The sequence below is a fragment of the Hyaena hyaena genome, unplaced genomic scaffold (genome assembly GCF_003009895.1).
Source record: "Hyaena hyaena isolate Hyena2069 unplaced genomic scaffold, ASM300989v1 scaffold_248, whole genome shotgun sequence".
Classification (NCBI taxonomy): domain Eukaryota; kingdom Metazoa; phylum Chordata; class Mammalia; order Carnivora; family Hyaenidae; genus Hyaena; species Hyaena hyaena.
This window is the reverse complement of record NW_024080881.1, coordinates 612,472-638,206: the sequence shown is the minus strand read 5'-3', so window position 1 is coordinate 638,206 and position 25,735 is coordinate 612,472. Positions and strand designations below refer to the sequence as shown.

At 58.1% G+C, this 25,735-nt stretch overlaps 1 protein-coding gene across 1 annotated transcript; it reads left to right on the top strand.

Annotated features, from left to right (window-relative positions):
• Positions 1-924: 924 nt before the first annotated feature.
• On the top strand, positions 925-21,860 carry EHD1 (EH domain containing 1). The gene is made up of 6 exons (XM_039244765.1): positions 925-988; positions 2,174-2,600; positions 6,453-6,550; positions 17,771-18,183; positions 20,533-20,697; positions 21,096-21,860. Exons 1-6 carry the CDS (start codon positions 961-963, stop codon positions 21,624-21,626), a joined length of 1,662 nt encoding a protein of 553 aa, XP_039100696.1. The 5' UTR covers positions 925-960; the 3' UTR covers positions 21,627-21,860.
• Positions 21,861-25,735: the final 3,875 nt, after the last annotated feature.

Genomic DNA, 25,735 nt, shown 5'->3' with positions numbered 1-25,735 from the left:
AAACTCCTTTAGCTTCTAAGGCTGGCCCAGGAAGTCTGGACTGGACCCACCCAAGGCTCTGGTGACAGCCCTGCCTAAGAGGCTCCCTGTCTTCTTTTGAGGAGCCCACCAAAAAGAGAACCTTGTGGCTTCTGTTTTACTGTGATCGATGAAAGAACACTAATGAAATCTCAAATAAAAGCAGCAAGTCAGAGATCCAAGATTGCAGCTGAGGGCTTTCCAATGGTTAGGGAGGGAAAGAAGGGGGAGGGGGGGCAATGGATTTAACATTTTATTTCTTCAGAAGGCGCTGAGGCGCCATCCTACAAAGGGTGGGCAATCGAACCTTCCATTTTGCCCTCTCTGGCTCCCACTTGATCCAGCTTCCCTAATATTCTGCTTATTCTCAGATTTGAGTTCCTGCCTCCAACCTCTTAGAGAGCCAGCCTGCTGTCTTCCTGGATATAGGCACCTAGCCCTCCAGGCTACTACGTCTCCCAGAAGCCAGAAAGTTGGACATGAGGCTTTCTTTCTTTTCTTTTTTTTTTTTTTTGGCCTCCTGCCCTTTTTTTAATGTTTATTTATTCTGAGAGAAAGACAGAGTATGCGCAGGGGAAGGTCAGAGAGAGGGAGACACAGAATCCAAAGCAGGCTCCAAGCTCCCAGCTGTCAGCGCAGAGCCGGATGCGGGGCTCGAACTCACCAACCGCGAGATCATGACCTGAGCGGAAGTCGGACATTTAACTGACTGAGCCACCCAGGCGCCCCTAGGCTTTCAAGTCCCTAGGTGCGTTTTAGATCTATCTAGGAGCTTCTCACCACCACCGCCGCCGCACCCCCGGGCCCCCTCCTACACTTTGGTGTCCTGATTCTGGTTACCTAACAATCAGTCCCCAAAGTTCTGACATCACCCGCTGAACATTCTCACCAGCCTGGACAGCCAGAGGAGCCTATAATGTGGCAGGGAATGATGGCGGGGGAATGAGCCTAGTGGAACAGCCAGGAACTGGTAAGGGGGTGGGGCACGAGTCAGAGTAAAAGTCGGTAACTGGTGGTGACCCTAAGAGGAAAGCAGAAGTATTTGGGTTTTTTAATTCCCCCTAAGTTCCCACAAGATTTCACTGTTGCCCCACATTTCCCCTCCGACCCACATAGGGAATTTCCGATTTCACTTCCCCAAAATTCAAGCGGCCGGAGGGCCTCAACTTCTTTTGTACCCCTTCCCAACCTCCCGCAGATGCAGACTCTTCAGAGAGGCCATCCCTTCTTCCCGAGCATGTCACGGGTCCTCCGCTGCGGTGTCCGTCTTCACAATGCCCAGCCCCACGGGCCTGAGCGGAGCTCGGGCCTCTGGCTGCCGGTCGGATTTTCCCCAGGGGCTTCTTGCTCCCTCCCCAGTCACCACCCCGCCTCGCATGTTCTCCTCCCTCACTCGGCCTCCTCTACTGCCTCCTTCCTCTCTCCTCCTCTCCCAAAGCAGACTGAGAAGAGGGGTAGGAAGCAGTCTCAGGGAAGCAGGGGCGAGGAGGAGGCAAAGAAAGGCTGTTCAGACTGGAGCGAGGCCCCCGGGGTCCGCCGATGCCTCCGGGGATTCTGAGCCAGTGGGGGCGGGAGGGCCGTTCGTGGGGGATGCGCGGGTGGGGCACGCAGCCAGGGAGCTGGAGTCTCGCGGGTGCTGGAAGGCACGTAGGCCCCAGGACCTCTTCGCGCCCAACCCCGGTTCCCCGCCTTCCCAACCGCAGCACGTCTGCGAACTGCCGCGCCGAAGCGGAGGGGGGCGGGGGGCGGTGGGAAACAGGTGCTGTTGCCACGGCACCCGGGCCAGGGGCGGGGAGCGGAGGGCGAGAGGCGCTCGCGATATTTGGAGTCGGCCAATGGGAGGCGGGGGAGGGGAGGACGTGGCGCCGGGTTCGTGGGCGGAGCTCCTTCCTCCCACGCCCAGTTCCCCGCGGCCCGTCGCGGCAGCGGCGGCGGCGGCAGCGCGCGTGCCCGAACGCGCGGCCGGGCCGTATAAAGGGCCACACCGCGAGGCGCGCGCGCCACTCCGCAGAGGGCGCTCCGCGGGCCGAGCCGTGCGCCTGCGCAGTGCGGGCCGCTCCCCGCCCCCCTGCCCCGCTGCCCCTCCGCCGGCCCGCCGGGCCCCGCCTCGGCTCCGCGCCCTCGCCCGGCTCTCAGCCGCCGCTCTGCCCCGCAGCAGCCAGCCCCGTCCCCGGCAGCATGTTCAGCTGGGTCAGCAAAGATGCCCGCCGCAAGAAGGAGCCGGAGCTCTTCCAGACGGTGTCCGAGGGGCTGCGGCAGCTGTACGCGCAGAAGCTGCTGCCCCTGGAGGAGCACTACCGCTTCCACGAGTTCCACTCGCCCGCGCTGGAGGACGCTGACTTCGACAACAAGCCCATGGTGCTCCTTGTGGGCCAGTACAGCACGGGCAAGACCACGTTCATCCGGCACCTGATCGAGCAGGACTTTCCGGGAATGCGCATCGGGCCCGAGCCCACCACCGACTCTTTCATCGCAGTCATGCACGGCCCCACCGAGGGCGTGGTGCCGGGCAACGCGCTCGTCGTCGACCCGCGGCGCCCTTTCCGCAAGCTCAACGCCTTCGGCAACGCCTTCCTCAACAGGTACAGCTCCTTGCCCCGGAGGCGCGAAGGGGGACCCCGGGGGCCGCGCTCTGGTCCACCCCCACCGCCCGTCGTCCTTTGTCTCCTAGGCCCCAGCGAGCCCCTCGGCGACCACTCCCTGGGACACGGGCCCCCTGCCGCTTCGCACCAAAAACTCACCCAGAGGTTTGGGAGTGGGTGTCGCCGCTCCCCCGCCCCCGCTTCTGTCACCCCAGAATTTTCCAGGTTTATCAGTTTAACTACCAAACCTTCCTGCAGATCCTCGCCCTACTTCCCTCGGATCCGCGATCGGCCTTGAAAAGGCCTGTCTCCACCTCCTCCCAAGCTAGTCCTTTCCCCAGACTGGGTGCATCTAATTCATTCATACCGGCCCCTTCCCCTCCTCCCCCTTCTCCAAATGTCTGTTTCTTAAGTGTCATGGAAAAATATGTGAAACTTTTTAGTCATTCCCCTTGCTGGTGTGCTGTGGCTCCCCTGGGACCAATGGTTTTGTGTGGGAGGGACAAGGAAGATCGGCTGTGGCCTGCTGAGTTTGGGGCAGCCCAGGAGGTAGCGAGGTAGCAGACAGGTGGGCTGTGAACACTTCTCTTCGGGGGGGGGGGGGCACAGCTCTAAAGAGTGTGTGCTGCTTTAAGGGGTTCAGGAAGCACCCTCAGACTGTGGCACTACGAGCCCTGGAATGAGATCTGAGCCCTGAATCCCTCCCGAGGAGATTCCTTGACCTACTTGGGCCTCAGTTTCCCCAGTTAAATGGGTGAAATCTGCCTCCTCGCGATCAGGGTTAGCCTCCAAGAGTCCAACCCTCACGATGCTGTGAATGAAATGCACTGGCTTCAGTTCTAAGGCCTGCAACAGCCAGGCTCACATTTCTCTAAAGGAATTCAAAGGCGCTAGTCAGTGATTCTGAAATCCCTCTCCCCACCCCTACCTCCGGACACATACCAGAGGACTTGACAGATCTGCCTTTTCTGCCACCCCCCCCCACCCCCCACTCATTCAAGGAGTGACTCCACATGCCTTTCAAAGTCTGGGTCCTGGGAAGAGCCTAGGAAAGAATCCTTGACTCGTGCCTTCCAGGTCTCCGCCCTGAATGATCACATTCCTTTCCAGACACTGTCCAGCCACACAGGGTGAACCGGCTCACTCCTGATCTTAGCCAGTGGCCAGCCTGCTTCTGTGCACAGAGCTGACCTTTAATAGAAAAGACAGGCAGGCTTCTGTTGTATTATCTTGCCCCTTTCAGTCGTTTTAAGCCTGTCCTCTTGTTTTGTGGTTGATGGCATTCGTGTGTTGCTGGGCCACGGCTAAGTAAAGCTCTTCTTGTGAGAGGCGTGGCCCTCTTAGCGTTGAGCCCCCCTCCTCATAGCCGGTGTTTGGGAATTACTGTCCCTGTAGATAGGCGGTTAGCCCAGACTGTTAGCTGGTGGGCGCCACGGGATCTTGTGGGAAGTTTGGCTGCTGTGCTGGGAATTGCAAGCATTGTTAGGTCTCGACTTTGACCCAGAACTTTAGGAAGCTAGAACGAAGGGTAGCGACACCTACTTCTGTCCTTGGGTCTCCCGCTTCTGATTGTGAGAGCAGAGGGCTCGCTTCGGCAGCACATATACTAAAATTGGGCCAATTGTGAGAGCAGACCGTATTTGAAAGGATGTAACCTGTGTTCTGAATTTGGAGACCTGAAGTTTCAGAGTTGGAGGGGATCGTAGACCTCATCTGGGCAACCCCCATCTCGATGGTTCAGGAAAGCCTGGCCCGGAGGGCTCTGATTGGTCAGGCTCACAGAGCAACTCAATGCAGTGCCAACTGGCCTTCATGCAGCCAGTTACCACCTACTGCTGCTTCTGCCCGAAAAAAAGAGCAGTTCAGGAGTGCCGGTCCCAGACAGGCACTCTGATGACATTGGTGCCACGGGATTCAAGACTTTTTTTTTTTTTACAGTAGGCACCACGGCAACATGGGGCTTGAACTCACAACCCTGAGATCAAGAGTCATATGCTCTAATGATTGAGCCAGCCAGGCGCCCCTTAGTTCATTCTTGCCACTCTCTAGAGGGTTCTTGATCACTGCCGAAAGGGGCCTTATCAGCCAAAGGTCAAGGGGCGTGGGTTTGCACTTGAGCTGGGGCCCCAAGCTGTGTCAGCCCATGGAGTGCACCAAGTGCTACTGGACTCGCCAGAGCATACAGAGGGCGCTCTTCTCTGCCCAACACAGCCCCTTCTGGCACGCTTGAACAGACCCAGTGAGGGGCTCTTGGGAGTCTCTTAAGCATCTACTCTTGATTTTGGCTCAGGTCCTGATCTCAGGGTCATGGGATCGAGCCCTGTATTGGGCTCTGTGCTGGGCATGGATAGAGCCTGCTTGAGATTCTCTCTGTGTGTCTCTGACCCTCTCCCCTGTTCTCTTTCTCTCTCAAATTAAAAAAATAAATAGAGAGAGACCCCAATTGAGTCATGAACTTGACTTTCTGGCCTTTTACCCAGAGTGGCTGCTCTTAGACTCGAATCGGATGGAACTGACCAAGGCAGGGTGAAGTCAGGGTGTCCTAAGAGCATCCTGTGAAGACTCAGTTGTGTAACTGGCACCACCCACTTAGAGCATGAGGTGAAATTGCTGCGTCCTTGTTGGCGAAAAACAAGGTGGTTGCGTGCGCGTGCCACTGCTCCCTCTCTTGTTTTCCGCCCTGCTTCCCGGGCCCTGCAGGGCGTCTTATTCCTGTGTCTTTCAGACGTGAACTTGCTCAACAGTCTCATTGACGAGGCGTTTTTATGTGTGTAACTTCTCGGAGCCAGTTCTACTTCAGATTCTTTGAATCTGGGCTCCTCTCAGGAACTCCGTTCCCCAGCAGGACCCCGGGTCTGGCCTGCAGTTCATTATGGCCGTGCTCCGCTGCCGGCACTGGTGGGGACAAGGTCCAAGGTCTGAGGGTCAGCTGACGCTGCCCCGTTGTGCCGGCAGGCGGCCCCCCTCCCTCTGGCCAGCTGCCCCCAGCCTGGCCACTGGTCACTTGGCGGGGGGTGGGGCCAAAAGGAGAACCTTATCTGCTCAGATTCCTCCTCCCTGTTGGAAAGGCAGCTTTTTAAGCCTGCGTCCCACAGACAAAGGGTCAGTGTTTTCTTTGCTCACAGTATCTTTTTCAGAGGAGTGGCTGCGTCCAGCAAAGAATCTCTGTTATCAGTTGGGACAGCCTCTGGCTGTTCTGGGCTGTTCTAAGTTCAGTGGGGACTCAGGCGCACACACAGCTAAGCCATCATGTCCGTGGCTTCGTGTCCGTGGCTTTGTTCGTTCTTCCTTGGCCTGCTGTGGCTTTCAGAGAACCGTGTCTGTGCTTCCCTGCCCCCCACCCCAGCCCATGTGTCCCCCAGCTGTTACAGGCAGCTGGGTGGGAGGGGAGGGCTGGTCCCAGCAGCAGTAGGAAAGCCCCTCCCTGCCTTCGGTGCATGGAAGTTCAGCCAAGTGGTTGAACATTTTGTAATACGGAGTTCCAGGGTCCCAGCGTCCCCTTCTGTTTCCTTTCTGGAGTTGAATGGTGACCCAGGCCTGTGCACTTTTCATACCGCATCAGCAGCTTGAAAGCTGAACTCCTGAACCCTGGAGACAAAGCTAACGTGGGGAAAGCGCTGATACAGGCCAGTCTGAGCCTCTGGTTGGATTCCCAGTTAAGAGAATGTGCAGCTCCATGGTCACCCCTGGAAACTAAGAAACTAGAAAACCTTAACAGTCTTTGCTTCTGGAAAGGAAGGCGGAGGTGGGGCGGAAGGGGTACGGAGAGGGCCCCCCCCCCCCCGCTATCCCATCTAGAGCACCGATGACCGAGTCTTGACGTGTCTCTTCCGGGCTCTTGCTCTGGTGCAGGTTCATGTGCGCACAGCTGCCCAACCCAGTCCTGGACAGCATCAGCATCATCGACACTCCCGGGATCCTGTCCGGAGAGAAACAGCGCATCAGCAGAGGTAATCAGGCTCCGACACAGCCCAGGTCACCTTCCATCTCATATCCGTGATGACGTGGACCGGATGCTGCCCTTCTGCATCAGCCTCATGTCCGCACAGTGTGCTGAGTGTGGTGCGGTTAGGAGCTGCTCTCTCCCTTGGCTGCCTCTGCCCGGGTAGCTCCGAGCTGTATGGGGCGGAGCGCAGCCAATTTCGTGTGCCTTTCACGCTTTCCAACCCCTGGGGCAGCTGAGAAAGAGGGCAGGTTTGCGAGGTGGCACCTTACGCTGGCTGCGAGGGCGCGGGAGGCCACTCCGGGTCTGGGCTCCAGGTACCTTTCCCTGCACGGCCGTTCTGAATGGGCCTCTGGCCCCGCTGGGGCTCACTCAACTTAGTTTATGTTTAAAAGCTTTGCTCCGAATGTCATATGAATGAATTCCTGGCAAGCCCAGCAGGTCCGGGAGAGAACAGTGGACGTGAACAAGCGAGCCCAAAGGAGGAGGATTCTGTGAAATGTTTCGGGCTATTGGACATGTGCTTAAGTTTGCTTCAGCATTCATCGGCAGCCCCGCTGGGCACCGTGTGTGCTGGAACATATCCGGGCCGAGTGTCAGCAGCGTTAGCGTGCCAGGCCCCTAGTTGTGCATTCCTGCCTCGGTCTTGCCGAGCTTTTCCGAAGATCTGCCTCAGGACGAGGCTGAACCGCCTTACGTTTCTGCTGCTGCTCCTTTTTACGACTGGGAAGGGAACTGCTGAGGGCAGGCTAGGAGTGGGGCCTGTGGCCGCAGATGTGCAAATGAAATAAGACAAGTGAGCAGATTTGTTTATCGTTCACTAACTTGCAGATCTTTCCTATGCCCCTTTCCCTCCCAGGTGGCCCAGTAGTGGTGAGCTTTGCATTTGGACCCAGAGGCCTGATATTGGGGGATTTTTATCTCTGCTGTGGCTCTGAAGGGGGATGGGAGCCCTGTTCTTGGTCCTGAGAAACCTCGCTTCCCTTTTTTTTTTTCTAGGCCGTGGGCCCGGCCTAAAGGGCTTGCGTCAGAGCATCCTGGAGCGGCCCTGTCTCTATCTATCAGTCTGGTTCCAGCATTCAGGTCCTGCACCCTGATGATCAAGATACTCCCAGGAGTTGAAGGGAGCAGCTTGGGGGCCCCTTCTAAAAAGGCGAGGGTTTAGGGGCACCTGGCTGGCTCAGTCACAGGAGCGTGTGACTCTTCATCTCAGGGTCGTGAGTTCGAGCCCCACGTTGGGGGTAGAGATTACTTAAATAAATATTTTATTTTATTAAAAAAAATTTGTTTAATGTTTGTTTTTAAAAGAGAGTGAGTGGAGGAGAGGCAGAGAGAGAGGGAGACACAGAATCCCGGCTCTGAGCTATCAGCACAGAGCCCAACACGGGGCTTGAACTCACAAACTGTGAGATCAGGACCTGAGCTGAAGTCAGACACTCAACCTACTGAGCCACCCAGGTGCCCCTTAAATAAATATTAAAAAAAAATTAAAAGGCAAGGGCTAGATTTTCCTCTCACTGCTGTTGTTGTTTCAACCTGGTTGGGAGAAAATACCTGATAACATGAAAGGGAAAGACCAAACCAGGGGGAATTTATTCTCTGTTCACTTCCAGGCCTGAGTTCTCCCAGAGGGACTTTCTTTGAGGCTCTGTCGTGTTCTCTTTTTAATGACCTGGAAAAGTAGGTAGATTGGGGGCCATCAGACAGAGAACTAAGGCACCTCTGGGTGGCCACCTCTCCGTCCCAGAGGTCAGCTGATGTGTACACACCTTCGGATGGGGACAGTAGCTCACAGAGGTTTATCTTCTCAGCAGTCTGTGCTTACCTACGGCCTTCAGAGCTTGGAGTTAAGGTATTTGAGGGAAAGGGCTTAGGGTTCTTGTGACCCCCGTTGTCTTACTCGTAAAAGGGATCTCAGATCCCATTGCTTGCTTGCTTGCTTTCTTAATGTTGGTTTATTTTGATAGAACGCACGTGCATTCGAGAGTGAGTGGAGGGAGGGGCAGAGAATGGTGGTGAGAGAGAATCCCAAGCAAGCTCCTCGATGTTAGTGCAGAGCCCGACTTGGGGCTTGATCCACGAACCATGAGATCATGAGCCGAGCTGAAACCGAGTTGGACACATAACCAGCTGAGCCACCCAGGCGCCCTGACAGACACCACAGAACCTCATGGTGCTGTGAGGTTCCCCTGCTGGGAAGAGGGTCTTTGACACTTCAGCCTGTGTCCTAAGAGCTCGGCAGGCCGACACGTGGGGAGAGGGTGTCTTGCAGCACCGGGCACCCTGGCCCTGTCTGCCGAACTGTCTCCCTCCCCTGCCTCCTTTCCCTGTTAGCAGAAAGGTGGGCACTGGTGTCCAGATGGGCTCTCTGGGACAGGCACCACCGTGCCTCCCTGTGCTCTCCAGTTCATGGGTCGGCAGACATAAGGTGCACTCTGCCTGGGGGTCAGCAAGGATGCAGGGGTGCGAGGCAGTCCCCGCCCACAGGACGCCCATGCAGGTGGCAGATACTTGGAGGAGGAGGAGGCCAGCAAGAGATGCCAGGGCTCACCCCTGCTTACCTGGCGCCCTTCCAGGTGTGAGACTCGGCCCTTTTCTGTCCTGGAGCAGCCACAGAGGGCCTCCCCCACCCCATCATGGACAGGAAGGAGGAGGGAGCCTTAAAGAGAAACACGTTCCCCTGGGCACCTGGGGTGGCTCAGTCAGTTGAGCATCTGACTTACGGCTCAGGTCATAATCTCGTGGTTCGTAGGTTCGAGCCCTGCATCGGGCTTTGGGCTGATAGCACAGAGCCTGCCTGGGATTCTCCCGTCTCCCTCTCTCTGTGCCCCTCCCCTGCCAGTGCGTGCTCCTGCACGTGTGCGCCCGCGCTCTCTCTCAAAGATAAATATTTTTTTAAAACACTTAAGAAAGAAAAAAAGAGGCTCATTGCTCTAATTGGAGGAGGACTTCCTCCTGTGAAAGTTTCTTTCCCTCTGTGATCCTAGATATCTTGGTTTCAAGTGGTTTCAAGTGTTTTACTGAAAGTTTCCAAGTTAGCGTTTCCTCTGCGCTGTTTGGTGTCTGTGTTTTAGCAGCTGGAGAGAGAGAGAGGCCCTCGGGCCGTACATCTCAGATGTGCTGCCTGTGGTCTTCACCGGAGGTGACCGTTCGCTGGACGGGGAAGGAGTGGACTTCTTCTAGGAGGCCCCACCCAAAGGGCCCGCGTTGCCCCGTCCAGCAGAGGAAGTCAGTGTGGGGCCGTGCGGTTCCAGGCTCCCCGGCTGGTCGCCTGTCTGCTCCCTTTGCTGACGGCATGGAAAGCAGGTGTTTCCCTCTCGGAAAGATAGGGCCAACAGAAATCACGGGTCCTGGGCAGGCAGCACGCGCTTCTGTGTCCCGCCGACCTGGTTTTCTGGAAACAGAAGGGGCTCCTGGAGATTGCACGTTCATGGCAGTTGCTAATTACATTTGCTTGCATTTCACACCCTATCCGCCCGGCCCCTCTGGGCTTCTCCCCACCCCGTTCCCCGTGGTGCCTAATGTGTGCAGGAAGTACTGCCTGGAAAGATAACTAGGGCCTGTGCAGGCCCACAGCAGTCAGGGGCCAGGCCAGGCTCTGCTAGAGACCCCTGAGAATTACCACGGGGAAGACAGGGGGCCTCCGTGGGGGTCTCTGGCTGCACCTCCTTGTTGTGCTAATCTGACCCGCTTTAAAGATCATGTTCTCCTGCGTCAGAGGAGAAAGGTGGCCTGTGGGGACAGCGTTCGTTCTTTAGTGCTGTGTGACTGATAAAGGGCATTCCAAAGGGCACCCGGGACCCAGTGGGGCTGGCGCCGTTGGCTCCCAGACTGTTGCCCGCCTGGACGGTCACGCGCTGGAATGGGGTTTTCCCACGCGGGTGTTTTCCATGGTGGGCAGCGGCGGGCAGCACACTCAGGTGGAAGTCAGCCTGGGGGTCGGGCCCGGCCAGGGTACCCCCTCCCCTTGTCACTGCACGGCTGAGAGCTGGCCATAACTTTGGTGCCTTGGTTTCCCCCGCGTGAGTCATGTCAGCAGGAAAGTGTTCCTTGGACTTGGGTGGGGAGAACACTGCCTGGCCGGCCTCGTGCTGGCCTTCTGCAAACCATTGCCGCCTTAACCCGCTCCCCTTCGTTATCACACAGCTGCGTCGGGGAGGGCGCTGCCACTCTTCAGATGAGGAGACAAAGGCTCGGGAAAGTCACGCAGCTGGTGCAAGGCGACACAGGTGGGCGTTTGTCCACGGGCCCCGCAGAAGCTATGTCGCACCACCCAGTGCTGAGAGCAGACATTCTGCCGCCAAGGAGCACTCGCAGCTCAGATCGGGCAAGACTTTGACCCCATTGGGCCATGACCGTTCAGGGCTTCTGAGCTCCCCTGATATGCCCAGGGGCCACCTTCTGTGTCTGTCTCGGCTTGAAATCAGACTCTGAGTCCAGAACCTGAGGTCCAGGGCTTAGACCAACAATGCTGGGATTTCCTTTTCCCTGTTCTCTGCCTCCAGCCAGAAATGGTCCCCCAGACCGTCTGTGGGTGAGCACTAGGACCTCGGCCGAGGCTGGCGGGTCCCCTGGCCTCTCACTTGCCCTCCCTGCTGGCTGCCCCTGGTTCCCAGGCTCCATATCAGCCTGGAGCCATCTCAGTAGGCAGGTAGGGCATCCCAGGCCCAGACCCAGAGAACTCTGACTCGGGTGGGGCCGCGCTGTGGGCACTCCTCCCTTCCTGCCTACCCTTGTGCTGACTGCCTTCTGAGGTGCCTCCACCTAGAAGCCCTCCAGGTCAGGCCGAGTACTGCTTCCTGGGTTCCCAGCACCCACAGTTCAGATAATGACGGAACGTGCAGGCCCCAGCTCAGTACGCCAGGGGCTGGGTTCCCTAGGGAGTTACAGCAACCCTTCCTGGGAGCCAAGTCCATAAAACGGGAACAGCCATGCCATCATCCTTGTTGATAAATACAGGGATCTGTGTACGTTAACCTCTTGCCCTGGTACCTGGGGCCCAGTTACACAGTCAGCAAATGTCAGCTAATTAAAAACAGACGCCAAAAAATCCAGGGATTCCCAGACTTTGCTTAGAAAGACCTTTTCCTGAATACCCTCACAAGGAGGCCAGAGGATGGGGAAGCACTGACTCAGCTGGAGTTTCCCTTCAGCTTCCAGGACCTTCTCAGGGCAACCCCCCCCCCGCCCCGCCTCCTCTAAGCCTCCCTCTCACCACCGCTCCTCCGCCATTCCCCCCACCGTGGTCCCTTGGACGGCTTTGGGCCCGAGCCTTTGCCGGGAACGCTGCCGCTGTGCGCGGAGGAGCCGTAGCAGCCGGTGCTGGCGCTCAGCACCTGTTCGTTCCAGGGCTGCGAGCCTGCACCCGGCTTTGTCGCAGCTGGCCCGAGCCCCTGCAAATGTTCTGCTTCTGTTTGGTGGCACAAGGCATTCTTCGCGCGTTAGCAGTGCTCGTTGCCTACGCACACACCCGAATCTGAGCTTCTTGAGCCCAAAATACAATCCCTGTGAGCAAACGATAGCAAACGTCTACCAAGTACTTACGCGCCAGGCGCTCCCCTGCTGCCCACAGCGGCCCTGTGGGTCAGAAACTTACATCTTTGGGTCACAGAGGAAGAAACTGAGGCTTGCAGAGAGGAGCCATGGCCTGATGGGGTCACAGGGACTCCAGATTCCAATGCAGGCCTGATTCCAGAGTCCATCTCCTTCCCCTTCCCCGCCCTTTGCTCTTTTGCTTGCGTCCCGGTCAGATTTATGGAGGTCTTCACCCTCGGTAGGCGTACAGCTGTGTGAAGCTGTTGTGCAGCCACCACGACCGAGATCCGGTCTTTCCATCTGCCTGGAAAGTTCCCTGAGGTCGCTCCCCGCCCTCACACCCCACTGGCGTGACACTCGTCCCCAGAGTCTTGTCTTCTCTAGATGTCACTTAAACGTCCTCTGGGTCTGTCTTCCTTCGCCGAGCAGGTGCTTTGGTGAGTTGTCATGTATTTGAGAGCATCGACTTGATTGTTCCCTTTTGTCGCTGCCGTTCCTACCCCGTCGCATGTACGTACCCTCCTTTCTTACCTGTTCACCTGCCGAGGGGCTTGTGGGTTTCCAGTTAGGGGCAATTTTGAAGAAAGTTGCTGCTGCAGACGTTTGCACACAGCTCGGATTTCCATTTCTGACTTTCTCTCGGGTGAATACCTAGGAGAGAGAGGCCCCTTTCTCCTCGCTGCTGAGCGACCCTGGGGAAGCCCTGCCCTGAAGGGTGCCTCCTTGCAGAAGCTCGCCAGCCCGTCCTCACTCAGCGCCTTGCCCCTCTGTGCCCCTCTCCTGGGCCCAGCACCAGCTGGGAGCATGCGCGGTAGGAGCCGTGGCAAGAAATACCGAGGCCCACGCGGCTTGAATGGCAGGAAACAGGCGTGGATTGCAGACAAACCCTCTATTGTTGGTGTTCTAGAAACTTGGAAAGTGTGAAGTGGCTTTTCCCCCAGCTGCTGGAACTACCTGTGTGTGGAGGGTGCCAGGGGAAGGCGAGGACCTGTCGCGTTTTCCCTCCTCTGCCTCTGTGCCCGTGGCGGGGAGCGGGACGCGGTGGGGACAGAGCTGGGACGGGAGGCACGTCGGGGCCTCCTGTCCGCTGGCCTGCATCGTTACTTCCCCGAGACCCAGCCTGGTCACCCTAAGGGAGCAAACGACTCTTCTCTCTCCCCTCTTCCCCCACCCCCGACGACCGTGTGCACGCACGTGCTAAGAGTCACCACGCTAACCATGTTAGGTGCGCAGTTCAGTGGCCCTGAGTACATCCGTGTTGCTGTGCGACTGTCACCACCTTTCAGAACCTTTTCATCTTCCAAACGGAACCTGTATCCCCATTAACCACTAATTCTCCATCGCCCCACCCCCCACCCCGTTTTACTTTCTGCCTCTATGGATTTGACTGCAGGTACTTCATATGAGTTGAGTCCTACGATATTGTTTTGTGCCTGGCTTATTCTATTATGGCTCCAAAGTTCCAGAACTTTCTGTGTTGGAGCTTGTCCCCTATAAGACAGCACTGGCATTTCCTCACACTGTGGAATCAGCCTTTCCTTTCCAGCTCACCACTTTGGACTGTGTTGGCTGTCCTTCATAGGGACACTGGTGTCCACACACTCAGTCCTGGCCCCACCTGAGGCAGACAAAGTGTCCCTGTCTCCTTGGGTGGGGGTGTATTTTTCTCAGTCACCAGGCATGCCATGAACTCCCACTTTCCCTGTGGAAATGCTGTGCATTAGGGTTATCTGATGGCTGACAGCCATCTTGTCACTTGGCACTAATCTTGTCACTAATCTTGTCACGGAGGCTGGGCTCTAATGTGTCCCAAAGCCCAAAGGCTCACTGCCTTGGGCAAGGCTGAGGGTGGAGATGAGGCACGTTTGTCCCTTTACTTGTCACCTGCTGCCCAGCTCCAGGCTGGTGGCTGTGGCTGCCTTGCCAGGTGCTTGGACTTGAGTGATGCTTTGGTGCCGCTCTAGCCCTTGGCACCTTTTGAGATGCCATCCCTCAGGTCGAGTGAGGGTTTGGTGGACAGGTGGATGCCAGGTAGGCCTGGCGGTGGCTACAGCCAACATGCTTGTGTGTGGTCACACACCTGTGATGACCTCGTATGAGCCTGAGTGTTGTGACCCTTTACATGACCTGTGGATGGACTTGGCCAGCCACCGTGTCTCCCTCACCAAAAGTGTGAGCAGTTTTCATAATAAACAGGAAATTTCATTCACCTGCAAAAAAAAAAAAAAGAAAGAAAGGACTTAGCTCTGTCGGCTCCAGCTTGAGATGCTGGCGAGTAACTGGGTTTGTGGGTGGGGTGGCGAGGGGCACTTGGGGCTCTCGGACCTGCGGCAGTGACCAGCCACAATTCAGAAACGCCTCCTCCTGCCCCTCCTCCTTTCTAGAGGGGCCCCCCCCATCTTGGGCCCCCCACCATCAGGGGAGGGGGCGTGAGGCCACATTGGGTGGAGTCTGGGGGTGAGCTCAGCTCCCTGTGTGCTGTTCTGACTCCCAGGCCAAAGCTAACTTGGGCTGGAGCCCAGCCCATCAGGGCGCCCCCCATTCCCAGTGCCTCGCCTCTGGCGCCGCTGCCTCCCCAGCTGTGTGGATCTGTGCTCATCCAATCCGTGATGGTCTGAGGACAAGCGGTTTGGCACGGGGAGAAGTTGGGCCTCGTTTCTGCTGAGCAGGAGCCACCGCTGAGTCCTGACTCATTGCTTTTCCAGCGCTGACCCGCTGTTCCCAGAGGCGGCCATAAAAGGCGGTGGCTGTGCGGCCCCGGCAGGCCCCAGGGGCTCCCTGCCGCTTCCCTCGCCTGCTCCTCGGCCTTCCTGTTCTAGTGGCTCTCGGGGCCAGCTGCGTGGCGGCCGGGGCCCCTGTCCTCTGGGGCCAGCAGCCTGGGATGCCGGCGCAGGCCCCGGCACTCGCTCTGTGCCTCTCACACTTAGCGACCATCTGTCTGCGCTGGCCCCGGGAAGGCTGAGGACTGCCGTGCCCAGGCCCAAGTTCAGACTCCCAGGGGCTTTACTGCCCCCCAGCTTCACCTTACTTCCACTCTGTTAAAAACTCCGGCAGGGCGAGAGGCTGCTTCTGATCTGAGCGTCCTGTCTCCCTGGTGTGCCTGGATGGGGACAGATGCATGTGGCTGCCGTGCTGAGTCGACAGAAGCAGTGAATTTGGGGTTTTCCTGGAGTCTCGATGTCTTACCCCAAGGATGAAAGCTGGCTTCTGGCCTCAGAACCAGGTTCATCTCCGGTCCTGACTCGTAATGCCGTCCTAGGCCACCCGGTCCCTCCTGCCAGTGGGGCCTGTGCCACGAGCCCTGCGTGTCACCGCTTCCAGCCCTCCCTATGACCGTAGGAGGAGGAATTGTTTTGTGAATTTCTCAGATGAAAAAATTGTAACTCAGAAGTTAGAACTTCGGGTCACGGGGGCGCCTGGCTCAGTCAGATAAGCGTCTGACTTCAGCTCAGGTCATGATCTCGCAGTCTCTGAGTTCGAGCCCCGCATTGGGTTCCATGCTGACAACTCGGAGCCTGCAGCCTGCTTCGGATTCTGTGTTTCCGTCTCTCTCTCTGCCCCTCCCCTGCTCATGCTCTCTTTCTCTCTCAAATATAAAGATTTTTTAAAAATTAAAAAAAAGAGCTTCAGGTCACAGTAGGGGGCCGGTGCGGGGAGTTGAACAGAGCTGTCTTATTTAAGGGCCTGTGTTCTTTCCGAGAGCCTGAGTGGGGAGAGGCCTGGAATGCTATGGCTTAGGCAAGCAGACAGCTCCGAAACACACTTGAACCAGGGTGAGGTTGGGGGGTTGCCTGGCGGCCAGAATGTTTATCCAGCCGAGCAACTTCTCCCCTAGGCGCACCCACAGTGTTAACTGTTTATCTTAAAGCCCGTGCGATGGGGGCCCGGCTCTAGCCTGAATGGAGGCAGCCTCTTGGGGAGCTCAGCCGTATAGACTTGCATTCAGTCTGTGAGGCTCAGCAGGACCCGGAGCGGCCAGATACCCCTCTGACGAACCGCCCCAAAGGTTCCTTAACCATAGGGCTGGGGTGGGCTGCCCTCCTGCCTCGTGGCACTGATGGTCACTCTGGGCCTTTTCTTGACACTCTGTCCTTTGTTCTCCCCGCTCACCTGCTCCTTTCTGTAACCCACCGTCTAGAGAATGCGTGTCTAGACCCCAGTTTGGTCAGAGGGTAGTGAGCGCATTGCGTAGGGGATGCTCAGGTCAGGCTGTGAGGATGCAGGGGTTGATCGGGGCCAGTTTCGGAAAGCAGGGTCCTGGGCTCTGTAGGAGCGGCCCCTCCGGCGTACCCTCAGGAACTTGACTGTGCTCTGGGGTGTGTTTGGTGCTTCTCAGAAGGGCCGGCCTACATTTGAGGTGGCCTGTGATTCCTAAAAAGATGAGAACTAGAACTTTCATGTCTTCTGGCCGCAGTGGAAGAGGTGGAAACATTTTGAAGCGGGATGATTGTAGAATAGGATGCAAATTAAGCCGCAGTCCCAGAGACCCCAAATTCCGTTGGCTTAAACAGGTTATCAGGCAGTTGATGTGGAAACCAATAGTCCAAGGCCATCCTGGATGTTCAGTTTGCATCTCTGAACTCAGGGTGGTCGCTCCAGCTCCTTCCGTCACATCTGCATTCCATTCATCAGGAGGGGAGAAGAGGACGAAGAGCTCGTACACCTTCTGCTTCCGGAGAGGCTGGGGATGCAGTCTGAAGCGGTGGGGCCCTGAAATCAGCTACAACCAGACAGTTCTGTTATTAAAGGAAGAGTTCTGCTATGGGGTGGCTGCGTTCACCAAAGGGCTTTTAACTGGATGCTGGGGAACAGCAGAGAATAGAGGGCAGAGCTGCTTCATTTTCGGGAAGCATTAAAGACCCCTAGAGAGGGGAGGTGGAGTGCGGAACTTCATAGGCTGCCGTAGAGCAGGGCCAGCAAAGTGTTTCTGAAGGGTCAGGATTAATACTTTTGACTTCTCAGGCCCGTGGTCCGTGTCATGTGGCAACTGAACTCTGCTCTTGTAGACAAAAGCTACCGTAGACTGTACTGGGGAGTGCAGGTGCATTCCAATAAAACTTTACTTGTTTTGAGAGAGAGACAGCAAGAGAGGGCGGGGGAGGAACAGAGAGGGAAGGAGAGAGAGAATCCTAAGCAGGCTCCTCGCTGTCCCCACCGAGTCCGACAGGGCTCCATCTCACGAGCTGTGAGATCACGACTTGATCCGGAGTCAAGAGGTGGACACTTAACCGACCGAGCCACGCAGGCGCCGCCCCCCCCCCCCATGAAATTTTTGTTTACGGAACAGGTGATGGGCCAGCTGTGGTTTGCAGCCCCTGTTGTGGGGAATAAATGAGGTTTCTGCAGAATGAGGAGCGGCTGCAGGTGTGGCGGCGGTTGCCGTCCCTGTCGTCCGAGGGCCTCCAGCTGCCCCCAAGTCTCTGCTCTCTCCCCGCTGTGAGTCCTCTCCTCCTCACTCCCCTCCTCGCTGAGCCGCTCCAGAGCTCAGCCTCTGACTTCTTTTGAGTGGCTGATTTGTGCTCGGAGCCAGGTGCTACGTGGGCGAGGGTGGGCCCTCAGGGTGCTGGGCCGGCCCCCTGAGTACGTGGCAGAAATTTAAATGGCCCCAGGCTGAGCTGAGGGTGGGGAGAGCCATCTGAGCCGCCTGGGCCCTGGTGCCCCGCCTCACCCCTGCTCTTCCCATCCCCCGCAGGGTACGACTTCGCAGCCGTCCTGGAGTGGTTCGCCGAGCGCGTGGACCGCATCATCCTGCTCTTTGACGCCCACAAGCTGGACATCTCCGACGAGTTCTCAGAGGTCATCAAGGCCCTCAAGAACCATGAGGACAAGATCCGCGTGGTGCTGAACAAGGCCGACCAGATCGAGACTCAGCAGCTGATGCGGGTCTACGGGGCCCTCATGTGGTCCCTGGGGAAGATCATCAACACCCCCGAGGTGGTCCGGGTCTACATCGGCTCCTTCTGGTCCCACCCGCTCCTCATCCCTGACAACCGCAAGCTCTTCGAGGCCGAGGAGCAGGACCTCTTCAAAGACATCCAGTCTCTGCCCCGAAACGCTGCCCTCAGGAAGCTCAATGACTTGATCAAGCGTGCGCGGCTGGCCAAGGTAGATGGGGCATTGGGGGGCGGGGCACTCAAGGGGACCTGGGACTGCCAGTTGGGGCCCCAGGATTGGGCTGCCATGGCTTTTGGGGCACCCAAGTCCCGTCCATGCAGGCCCACAGCCACACTTAGGTTGCGCTATGTCTGAACGAGCCCTCTCTGCACCCATGGGTGCAACCCTGTTGTCAATGGAGTCTTGATGCATGTAGACATCAAGTGGGAAGGTAGCACTGTGCCCGGGGGCAGCCTGGGAAATGGAGAGCAGGTGGGGGTGCAGCTCCTGTCCTCATCACCCTTCTCTTCTAGGCCTGTTGAGCACTTAGCACATGCTGGGTGCTGGGGACACAGTGGGCACTGACACACATGGTCCCTGCCCTTCCAACACCCCAGCCGTACTGGGAAAGCAGAACACGTGAAGATAAAGCACAGATTTTTGTATTGTCATGGGGGGCGGGTCGCTGCAGGAGCAGGTGACCGCGAGGCCTCGGGTGGGAGCTGGTGTAGAGATGGGGTGCAAGCCCGTGGGCCCAGGGAGAACCCCGGGTGGCCTCAGCCCCCAGAGGCCTCGTAAATGGCCCCCAGTGCTCTGTGGAAGCACGGGGCCTGCCCACCCCTGCTGGGAGCGGCAGTGTCGGAACCGCTCACGGGCCTGGGATCTCAGCGCCTGGCCAGCGCCTCATTGGGACCCAGGCTGGATGGGGCTGGGAAGCAAAGGTCAGTGCCACCAGTGGACCCTTCAAACATAGAGGAGCAGAGCGTGTCCCCTGATTTAACATAGCATGTCCTGAGCCCACCTGGGTGTCTTCGGGCCACAACAGTGCCCACGTCAGGGTTACGGATCCTTGGGGCTCAGAGCTTGGCTTCAGCCTGAGCCTGTGGGCAATGGCTGCCGACCAGGGACCCTGTGCATCACCCCTTCCCCTAGAGCCATGGCCGCTTGCTGGGGGGTTCACGCCCGCCTGTGGCTCGCAGAGGAATAGGAAGGTGTCCTGTGGGTATTAGGGCTTCAGCGAAGGCGGTCCCGTGGCCTGTGAAACCATCACCCAGGGCTCCCGATGCGGTGGCTCAGGGTGTCCCTCACCATCTGGAGGCCTGAAGTCAGGGAGCCTGTGGGTGCCGACCCTTCATCTTTTACCACTAGTCCGTGTCTCCGACCTGGTCACCCACAGTGCTCACGGGCCTTTCTGGAGTGTGCTAGAAGTGCAGTTCTCAGGCCCTACCCCGCACTGTTGAACTCTCTGCGTTTGAACCCCTGGCCCTGGTGATCCATGCACTCAGTAGCGTGCAGAAGCCTGCTCTGGGGGATACAGAGCTGCACAGTTTTCTAGATCTCTCACTTCTGGAACTTTCCCAGTGAGTGGAGCCACTTCTCAGAAAGGGACCCATGAGAAAACCCACTGACCCGGCTCCCCAGTCTCTCCCGTTCCCAGGCTGTGGAGAAGGGCAGCTCTGGGCTCCCCTTGTCCAGCCTCCTGCTGGCGGGGCCGCCTGTGTTCTCGCGCAGCCTCCTTCCAGGACACGACAAACGGCAGGCCCTTTGTTCACCCACAGGAATGGTGTGTAATCGCCCGGCCAACAGGCACATTGAGTCACCACGCCTGGAAAACCCCGGGGCCTCCGATCTTGTCCCGCACCTGCAGTTTCTAGACTGTTTCCTTTTCCTGGAGTTAGCGGCTCTCTGCACCAGCTTGCATGGCCTGTGATAGGCAGAGTGGTGACTGCCACTCTCTGCGCCAGGCCTGTTGCCCTCGGGCGGTTCTCAGCCAGGCTCTCAGCCTGGGGCAGGCAGCGGGGGAGGGGTTTTGATGGCATAGAGCTCACAGTCTGGAGAAGGAGGGTGAGGCCTCTGGCTGCAGCCCTTCACGGCTGGGCAGTACTTGGCAGGGCAGAGGGATTTGAGGGCCAAGGCCCTGGGAGGGTGGCCGGCGTCAGCGGTGCGCTGTGGGGAAATGCAGGGTGTGCCGCCCCTAACTGGCAATGGTCAAAGTAAGGTATTGAGCTTAGATAAACTTCAAAACATCTGGGAAAAGCTGTAGGTGATTTTCCTAATCCTTAGTCATTCTGAGCTGTTAGGGTGATCAACTGAGTTTTGTGAACTTGACATCATCAGCCACAGATGTGCGCACGTGGGACGGTGGGGCTCTGCTTGGCTTGTACGCCACACCTCTGCTGCAGAGGGACAGCTGGGGTACGCCCGGTGCCACACAGAACACTGGCTCTGGTCCGCTTTGGGCTCTGGTCCCCAGTTACCGTCCCAGCCTTCCAGGGCAGCTCCCCCCACCCCCCAGCACAGGCCCCCTCCTGACAGGGTGTCCAGGAAGCACCTGACGTCCGCCCCTTCCTGTCTCTGCAGGTCCATGCCTACATCATCAGCTCCCTCAAGAAGGAGATGCCCAATGTCTTCGGTAAAGAGAGCAAAAAGAAAGAGCTGGTGAACAACCTGGGAGAGATCTACCAAAAGATCGAGCGGGAGCACCAGATCTCCCCCGGTGACTTCCCGAGCCTCCGCAAGATGCAGGTGTGGCTGCCCGCGCACTCTCCACGTGCCCTCTGGGCGCCGCGGTGGGCGGGGGGTGAGGCGGGGCGGGGGCTCCCCAGATGGAAGCAGCTGAGTCAGTCAGCAGCACCCCACCCAAATCAGAAGTCCACCCGGGCCGTGACACTACCGAGGGGAATGCAGTGACTCACCCTGAGCCAGCGGGGGTGGAGGGGAGGCTCCAGGCACTCCAGCGCCATTGGGCCCGTCCTCCCCACAGCCCTTCAGGGAAGATACCTCCTCCCCGCACACTTGGGAGCCTAGGCTGAGGTGCTGCCAAGGGGTCGGGGCCGAGACTGGGAGGCAGCTCCCTGGCTTGGGAACCCCTGCCTCTGCCACCTGGACCTGAGCCAGCCCTTCCCACCTCCCCCCTGCCACAGGAGCTCCTGCAGACTCAGGACTTCAGCAAGTTCCAGGCCCTGAAGCCCAAGCTGCTGGACACGGTGGACGACATGCTGGCCAACGACATCGCGCGGCTGATGGTGATGGTGCGCCAGGAGGAGTCTCTGATGCCCTCCCAGGCTGTGAAGGGCGGCGCCTTCGAAGGCACCATGAACGGGCCCTTTGGGCACGGCTACGGCGAGGGGGCCGGCGAGGGCATCGACGACGTGGAGTGGGTGGTGGGCAAGGACAAGCCCACCTACGATGAGATCTTCTACACGCTGTCGCCCGTCAACGGCAAGATCACGGGCGCCAACGCCAAGAAGGAGATGGTGAAGTCCAAGCTGCCCAACACGGTGTTGGGGAAGATCTGGAAGCTGGCCGACGTGGACAAGGACGGGCTTCTGGATGACGAGGAGTTCGCCCTGGCCAACCACCTCATCAAGGTCAAGCTGGAGGGCCACGAGCTGCCTGCCGACCTGCCCCCACACCTGATCCCGCCCTCCAAGCGGAGGCACGAGTTACTGTGACCGTGACCCGCCTGGCCAGGCAGAGGCTGGGGGGAGGGGAAGGGTCGCCAGTTCTCGAGGTCCATAAAGACTGAGCGATGTTTCCTCAGCTCTTGAAAAGGAAAACCACCATCTCTCTTTTTAAGGGTGTTCCCGGGCCTGGCAGGGAGGCGGGTGATACTCGCATGTGAATGATGGAATTTTGTGCACAAGAACTATGGATATTTTTAATATATAACGTTAGAGGCAGCGTTCTTTCTTGCCTCCTCCGTCTGACAGTCCCCCCACCACAAGCCTTTGTCCTATTCTGGCCCCGCCCACCCTGGCTAGCCCCCCCCCCACCTGTGGGGGTGGGGCGGAGGGGGGACCCGGGGCCATGTGCAGACAGGTGCCCCAGGATCCCAGTTTGTCGCCGAGATGAGTGTGGCTTTGCCAGACGGGTGGCTTCCTTCCCTGTGTGGCTCTGTCCCCTCCCTGTGCTCTTGGATTAGGTCAGTTCTGGTGCCTTCTTCCCTGCCCTCCCGGGCGGCCCCTGTGCACAAGCCCTGCTCTCTGCCCTCCTATCCCACCCCGCCCCTCCAGCTTGGCAGTCACTGAAATAAGCCCAGCTGCCTTTTTCATGGGGTCCCGGGGACACGTAGGTGTGCGAGAGCGTCTCCCAGGAAAACATAAGCTAGCTTTGTGTTCCGTAAAGCGACGGCTCTCATACTTGACCGAATTTTTCAGTAACTTCCTCACCACTTGTTGAGAAGCTGTGATTTTGTCCCTTTTCCCACACTCCAAGCAGGGGCAGTTCCACCCAGGAGCCGTCGGACGTGCAGAGCACAGCCCGTTGGGGACCCCAGAGCTGGCGTTGCTCGCTTCTCCCTTCTACTTGCCTGGAACTTTCTGGCGTGTCTCCTCCCCCCAACCTTGGTTGGGTGGCGGGCTCTGAAGAAGTGTCCCAGCCCAGGCCTCGCGTCCAGACAGCCCTTCCCCTCATACCCCCATTCGTTTCCCAGGGAAGCGCTCTCCTACCCTCTTTCCTTCCTCCCATCGAGAAGGAGGGCAGCGCGTTGTCTCGGTTGCCCTTAGAATAACATCCCTCCAGGCGGAGCAGCGAGGGGCCCGAGGCAGCGAGCCGCCAGGTCAGGTTGCCTCAGGTGCCAGCACATCCTCAGGGGGGCCAGGACGTGCACTCGCGTCCCCGTCACTGGCGGGGGGCCGGGGGGGCAGGCTTCCCACCAAGCACTCCCCAGGTAGGTCTCAGGGACCCCTCCATCTGACCTCTGACACCCTCCCCCCACCCCTCCAGTGCTGCCGTCCGGGCCTCCGCTGGGTCTGAGACGCCAGCCCCGACCCCGTCACCTGCAGCTGGCTCAGGCCCACCGCTCTGTGCAGTACTCGGCGAGGATGGGGGCAGCCTCCCGGTCGGGAAGTCACTGTCAAGGTGCCGTGGCTCATCCACACTTACTCGTGGGAAGAAAAAGCGACCGAAGACAACTTCTTTTCTTGCATTAAAAACGGTTTAATTGCGCCAAAGCTGGCTCTTGGTGCTCCGTTGTCTCTTCCCGGGGCCCGCACCCCACAGCGCCGGCTGGGACACTGGCGGGGCGCCTGGAGGGCCGAGGTGCCAGCGGGGACAGATCGGCACGCCTGCCAGGGTGCGGAGGTGGTCCTTGCCCTGCGACGCTCAGCCCAGCAGCAGCTGTCGCCTTCTATTCCTAGAGCGAGGCCTGGAATGGGGCTGACGACCCCCGCTTTGCGTGGGCCAGGTGGGGGCTGTGCAGGCGTAGTTCATTTGCGGGGGGAGGTGGGGGGGGGAAGGAAAAGTGCTGATGACTGAGGACTAGGCTGGCCCCCAAGGGGCTGGGGGAGAAGGTGCCCGATTCCGGGGCCCCTCTCTGGCCTTGGACCCTCGGCACTGGGGGGGTTGAGGACAAGGAGACCAGGGCTTACTGCGCCCTGCGCTGAGCCCCGGGTGGTTTGGAGACAGTGAAGCCCACGCTCTGAAGACACAGAGGAGACGCAGTGGCAACGAAAACACAATTATGGAGAGTGGGGCCAGCCAGTGCGGACGGGGGACTGTTGGTACTGGCAGAGGGAAGGGTGGCATCCGGAGCTGATGCACCATGGGAGCAGGGACATTTTAGATGCAGGCAGGGCTCATCTGTGACACAGGCAGGACACAAGTTTCTGAGGGCCAGGTTATATGCCGCAGCTCATGCGGTGGCCGTCCGGTCTGATGCCCGGTAGCTGAGGTAGCAGGGGCTCACCTGCCCTCCCCCTACCGCTCAGAAGGTTTGCCTTGACCTTCATGACCCAGGAGGTTACTTTTCCCCATTTCATAGCCGGGAACCTGAGCCTCAGGAGAACGGAAAGCAAGCGTGGAGGTGTGGGACTCAAACCCAGTGTGCCCAACTCCAGAGCTCTCGAAAGTAGACTTTATATGTTTATTTTGGGGTCCCTGGGTGGCTTAGTCGGCTAAGCGTACGACGTCAGCTCAAGTCTTGACCTCGCGGTTCGTGAGTTTGAGCCCTGCATCGGGCTCTGTGCTGACAGCTCGGAGCCTGGAATCTGCTTTGGATTCCGTCTCTCTCTGCCCTTCCCCCGTGTTATGTCTGTCTGTCTCTCGAATAATACACATTAAAAAAATTAATTAAAAAAATAAAAATATTTATTTTGAGAGAGCGAGAGAGAGCAGCAGGGGAGAGACAGCAAGGAGAGAGAGAATCCCAAGCAGGTGCTGCACAGTCAGCGCAGAGCCCAACTCAGGGCTCAATCTCATGAACCGTGAGATCATGACCTGAGCTGAAACCAAGAGTCCGACACTTAACCGACTGAGCCACCCAGGTGCCCCCAAAAGTAGCCTTGAAAAAGGAAAAGCTCACAGTTCGCTGTGCCCCAAAATCTGAGCTATAGACTTGAGTCTGAGAAACCCACCCTGGAGGTTCAATGCTATCGCTCCCACCCAGGGCCTTCGAGCTCTGGGGCAGCCCCTCAATTTCCAGGGGTCACCCAAGCGGTAGAACGTGCTTGTTCAAGCTGCTAGAGAAAGAAAACGCAGAACTTTGGAGTTCCTACGGAATGTGAGTGAGAAGTGCCCCTTCTGGCCCGTCCTGCCCTCCTCATGGCGGGGCGGCCCCAGGAAACGGCTGCCATCTGAGGCTTGAAGGAGAGGCCGAGGGCAGGTGTCTGCCCCTCCTGCTGCTTCAGGGCTCATGTCCCTCGGTCTGGGTTTTACAGTTTGGGGGCCTTCCCCCAGCCTGAGGTTCAGATGTGGCCCCCCTCCCAAGGGCCAGCCCTCCATCTCTTCCTCCGTCCCCCTGATTCCACCAGGTTCCTAGAACTTCCAGAATAAGACTCATTTGAGACCCTCTGCCCACGTGCACCCAGGAAGGCACTGGGGCGCACCCGCTGCCTCAGCCCCCACTTGGCAGCTCAGTTATACACTGAGGTCCCACAGGAGAATGCATCTGAATAGACATTTCTTCTCATCCTTAGCAAACAGAAGGACAAACTGTAAACCTGACCTTGTGTCCTGTTCGTACCTCAAATGGGCTGGCCATGGGACTTGCCCAAAGCCAGCAGTTTGTGATAGGGGCAAGACGCCCAGCCACCCCTCCTGCCCTTCAGCATTCAAAACACACCAGCTGAGGGCCACCCTGGGGGCTCAGTCAGTTAAGTGTCCGACTCTTGATTTCAGCTCAGGTCATGATCTCACAGTTCATGGGTTCGAGCCCTGGGTTAGGCTTTGTGCTGACAGTGCAAAATCTGCTTGGGATTCTTTCTCCCTCTCTCTCTGCCCCCTCCCTCCCTCTCAAAAGTAAACAAAACTGGGGCGCCTGGGTGGCTTAGTCGGTTAAGCGTCCGACTTTCGCTTAGGTCATGATCTCGCGGTTCGTGGGATCGAGCCCCGCGTCGGGCTCTGTGCTGACTGCCAGCTCAGAGCCTGGAGCTTGTTTCAGAGTCTGTGACTCCCTCTCTCTCTGACCCTTCCCTGCTCACACTGTCTCTCTCTCTCCTAGAAATAAAACATTAAAAAATTTTTTTAAAAAAAATAAAATAAACAAAACATAATAGGCGCCTGGATGGCTCAGCTGGTTAAACATTCGACTTTGGCTCAGGTCACAATCTCATGGTTTGTGGGT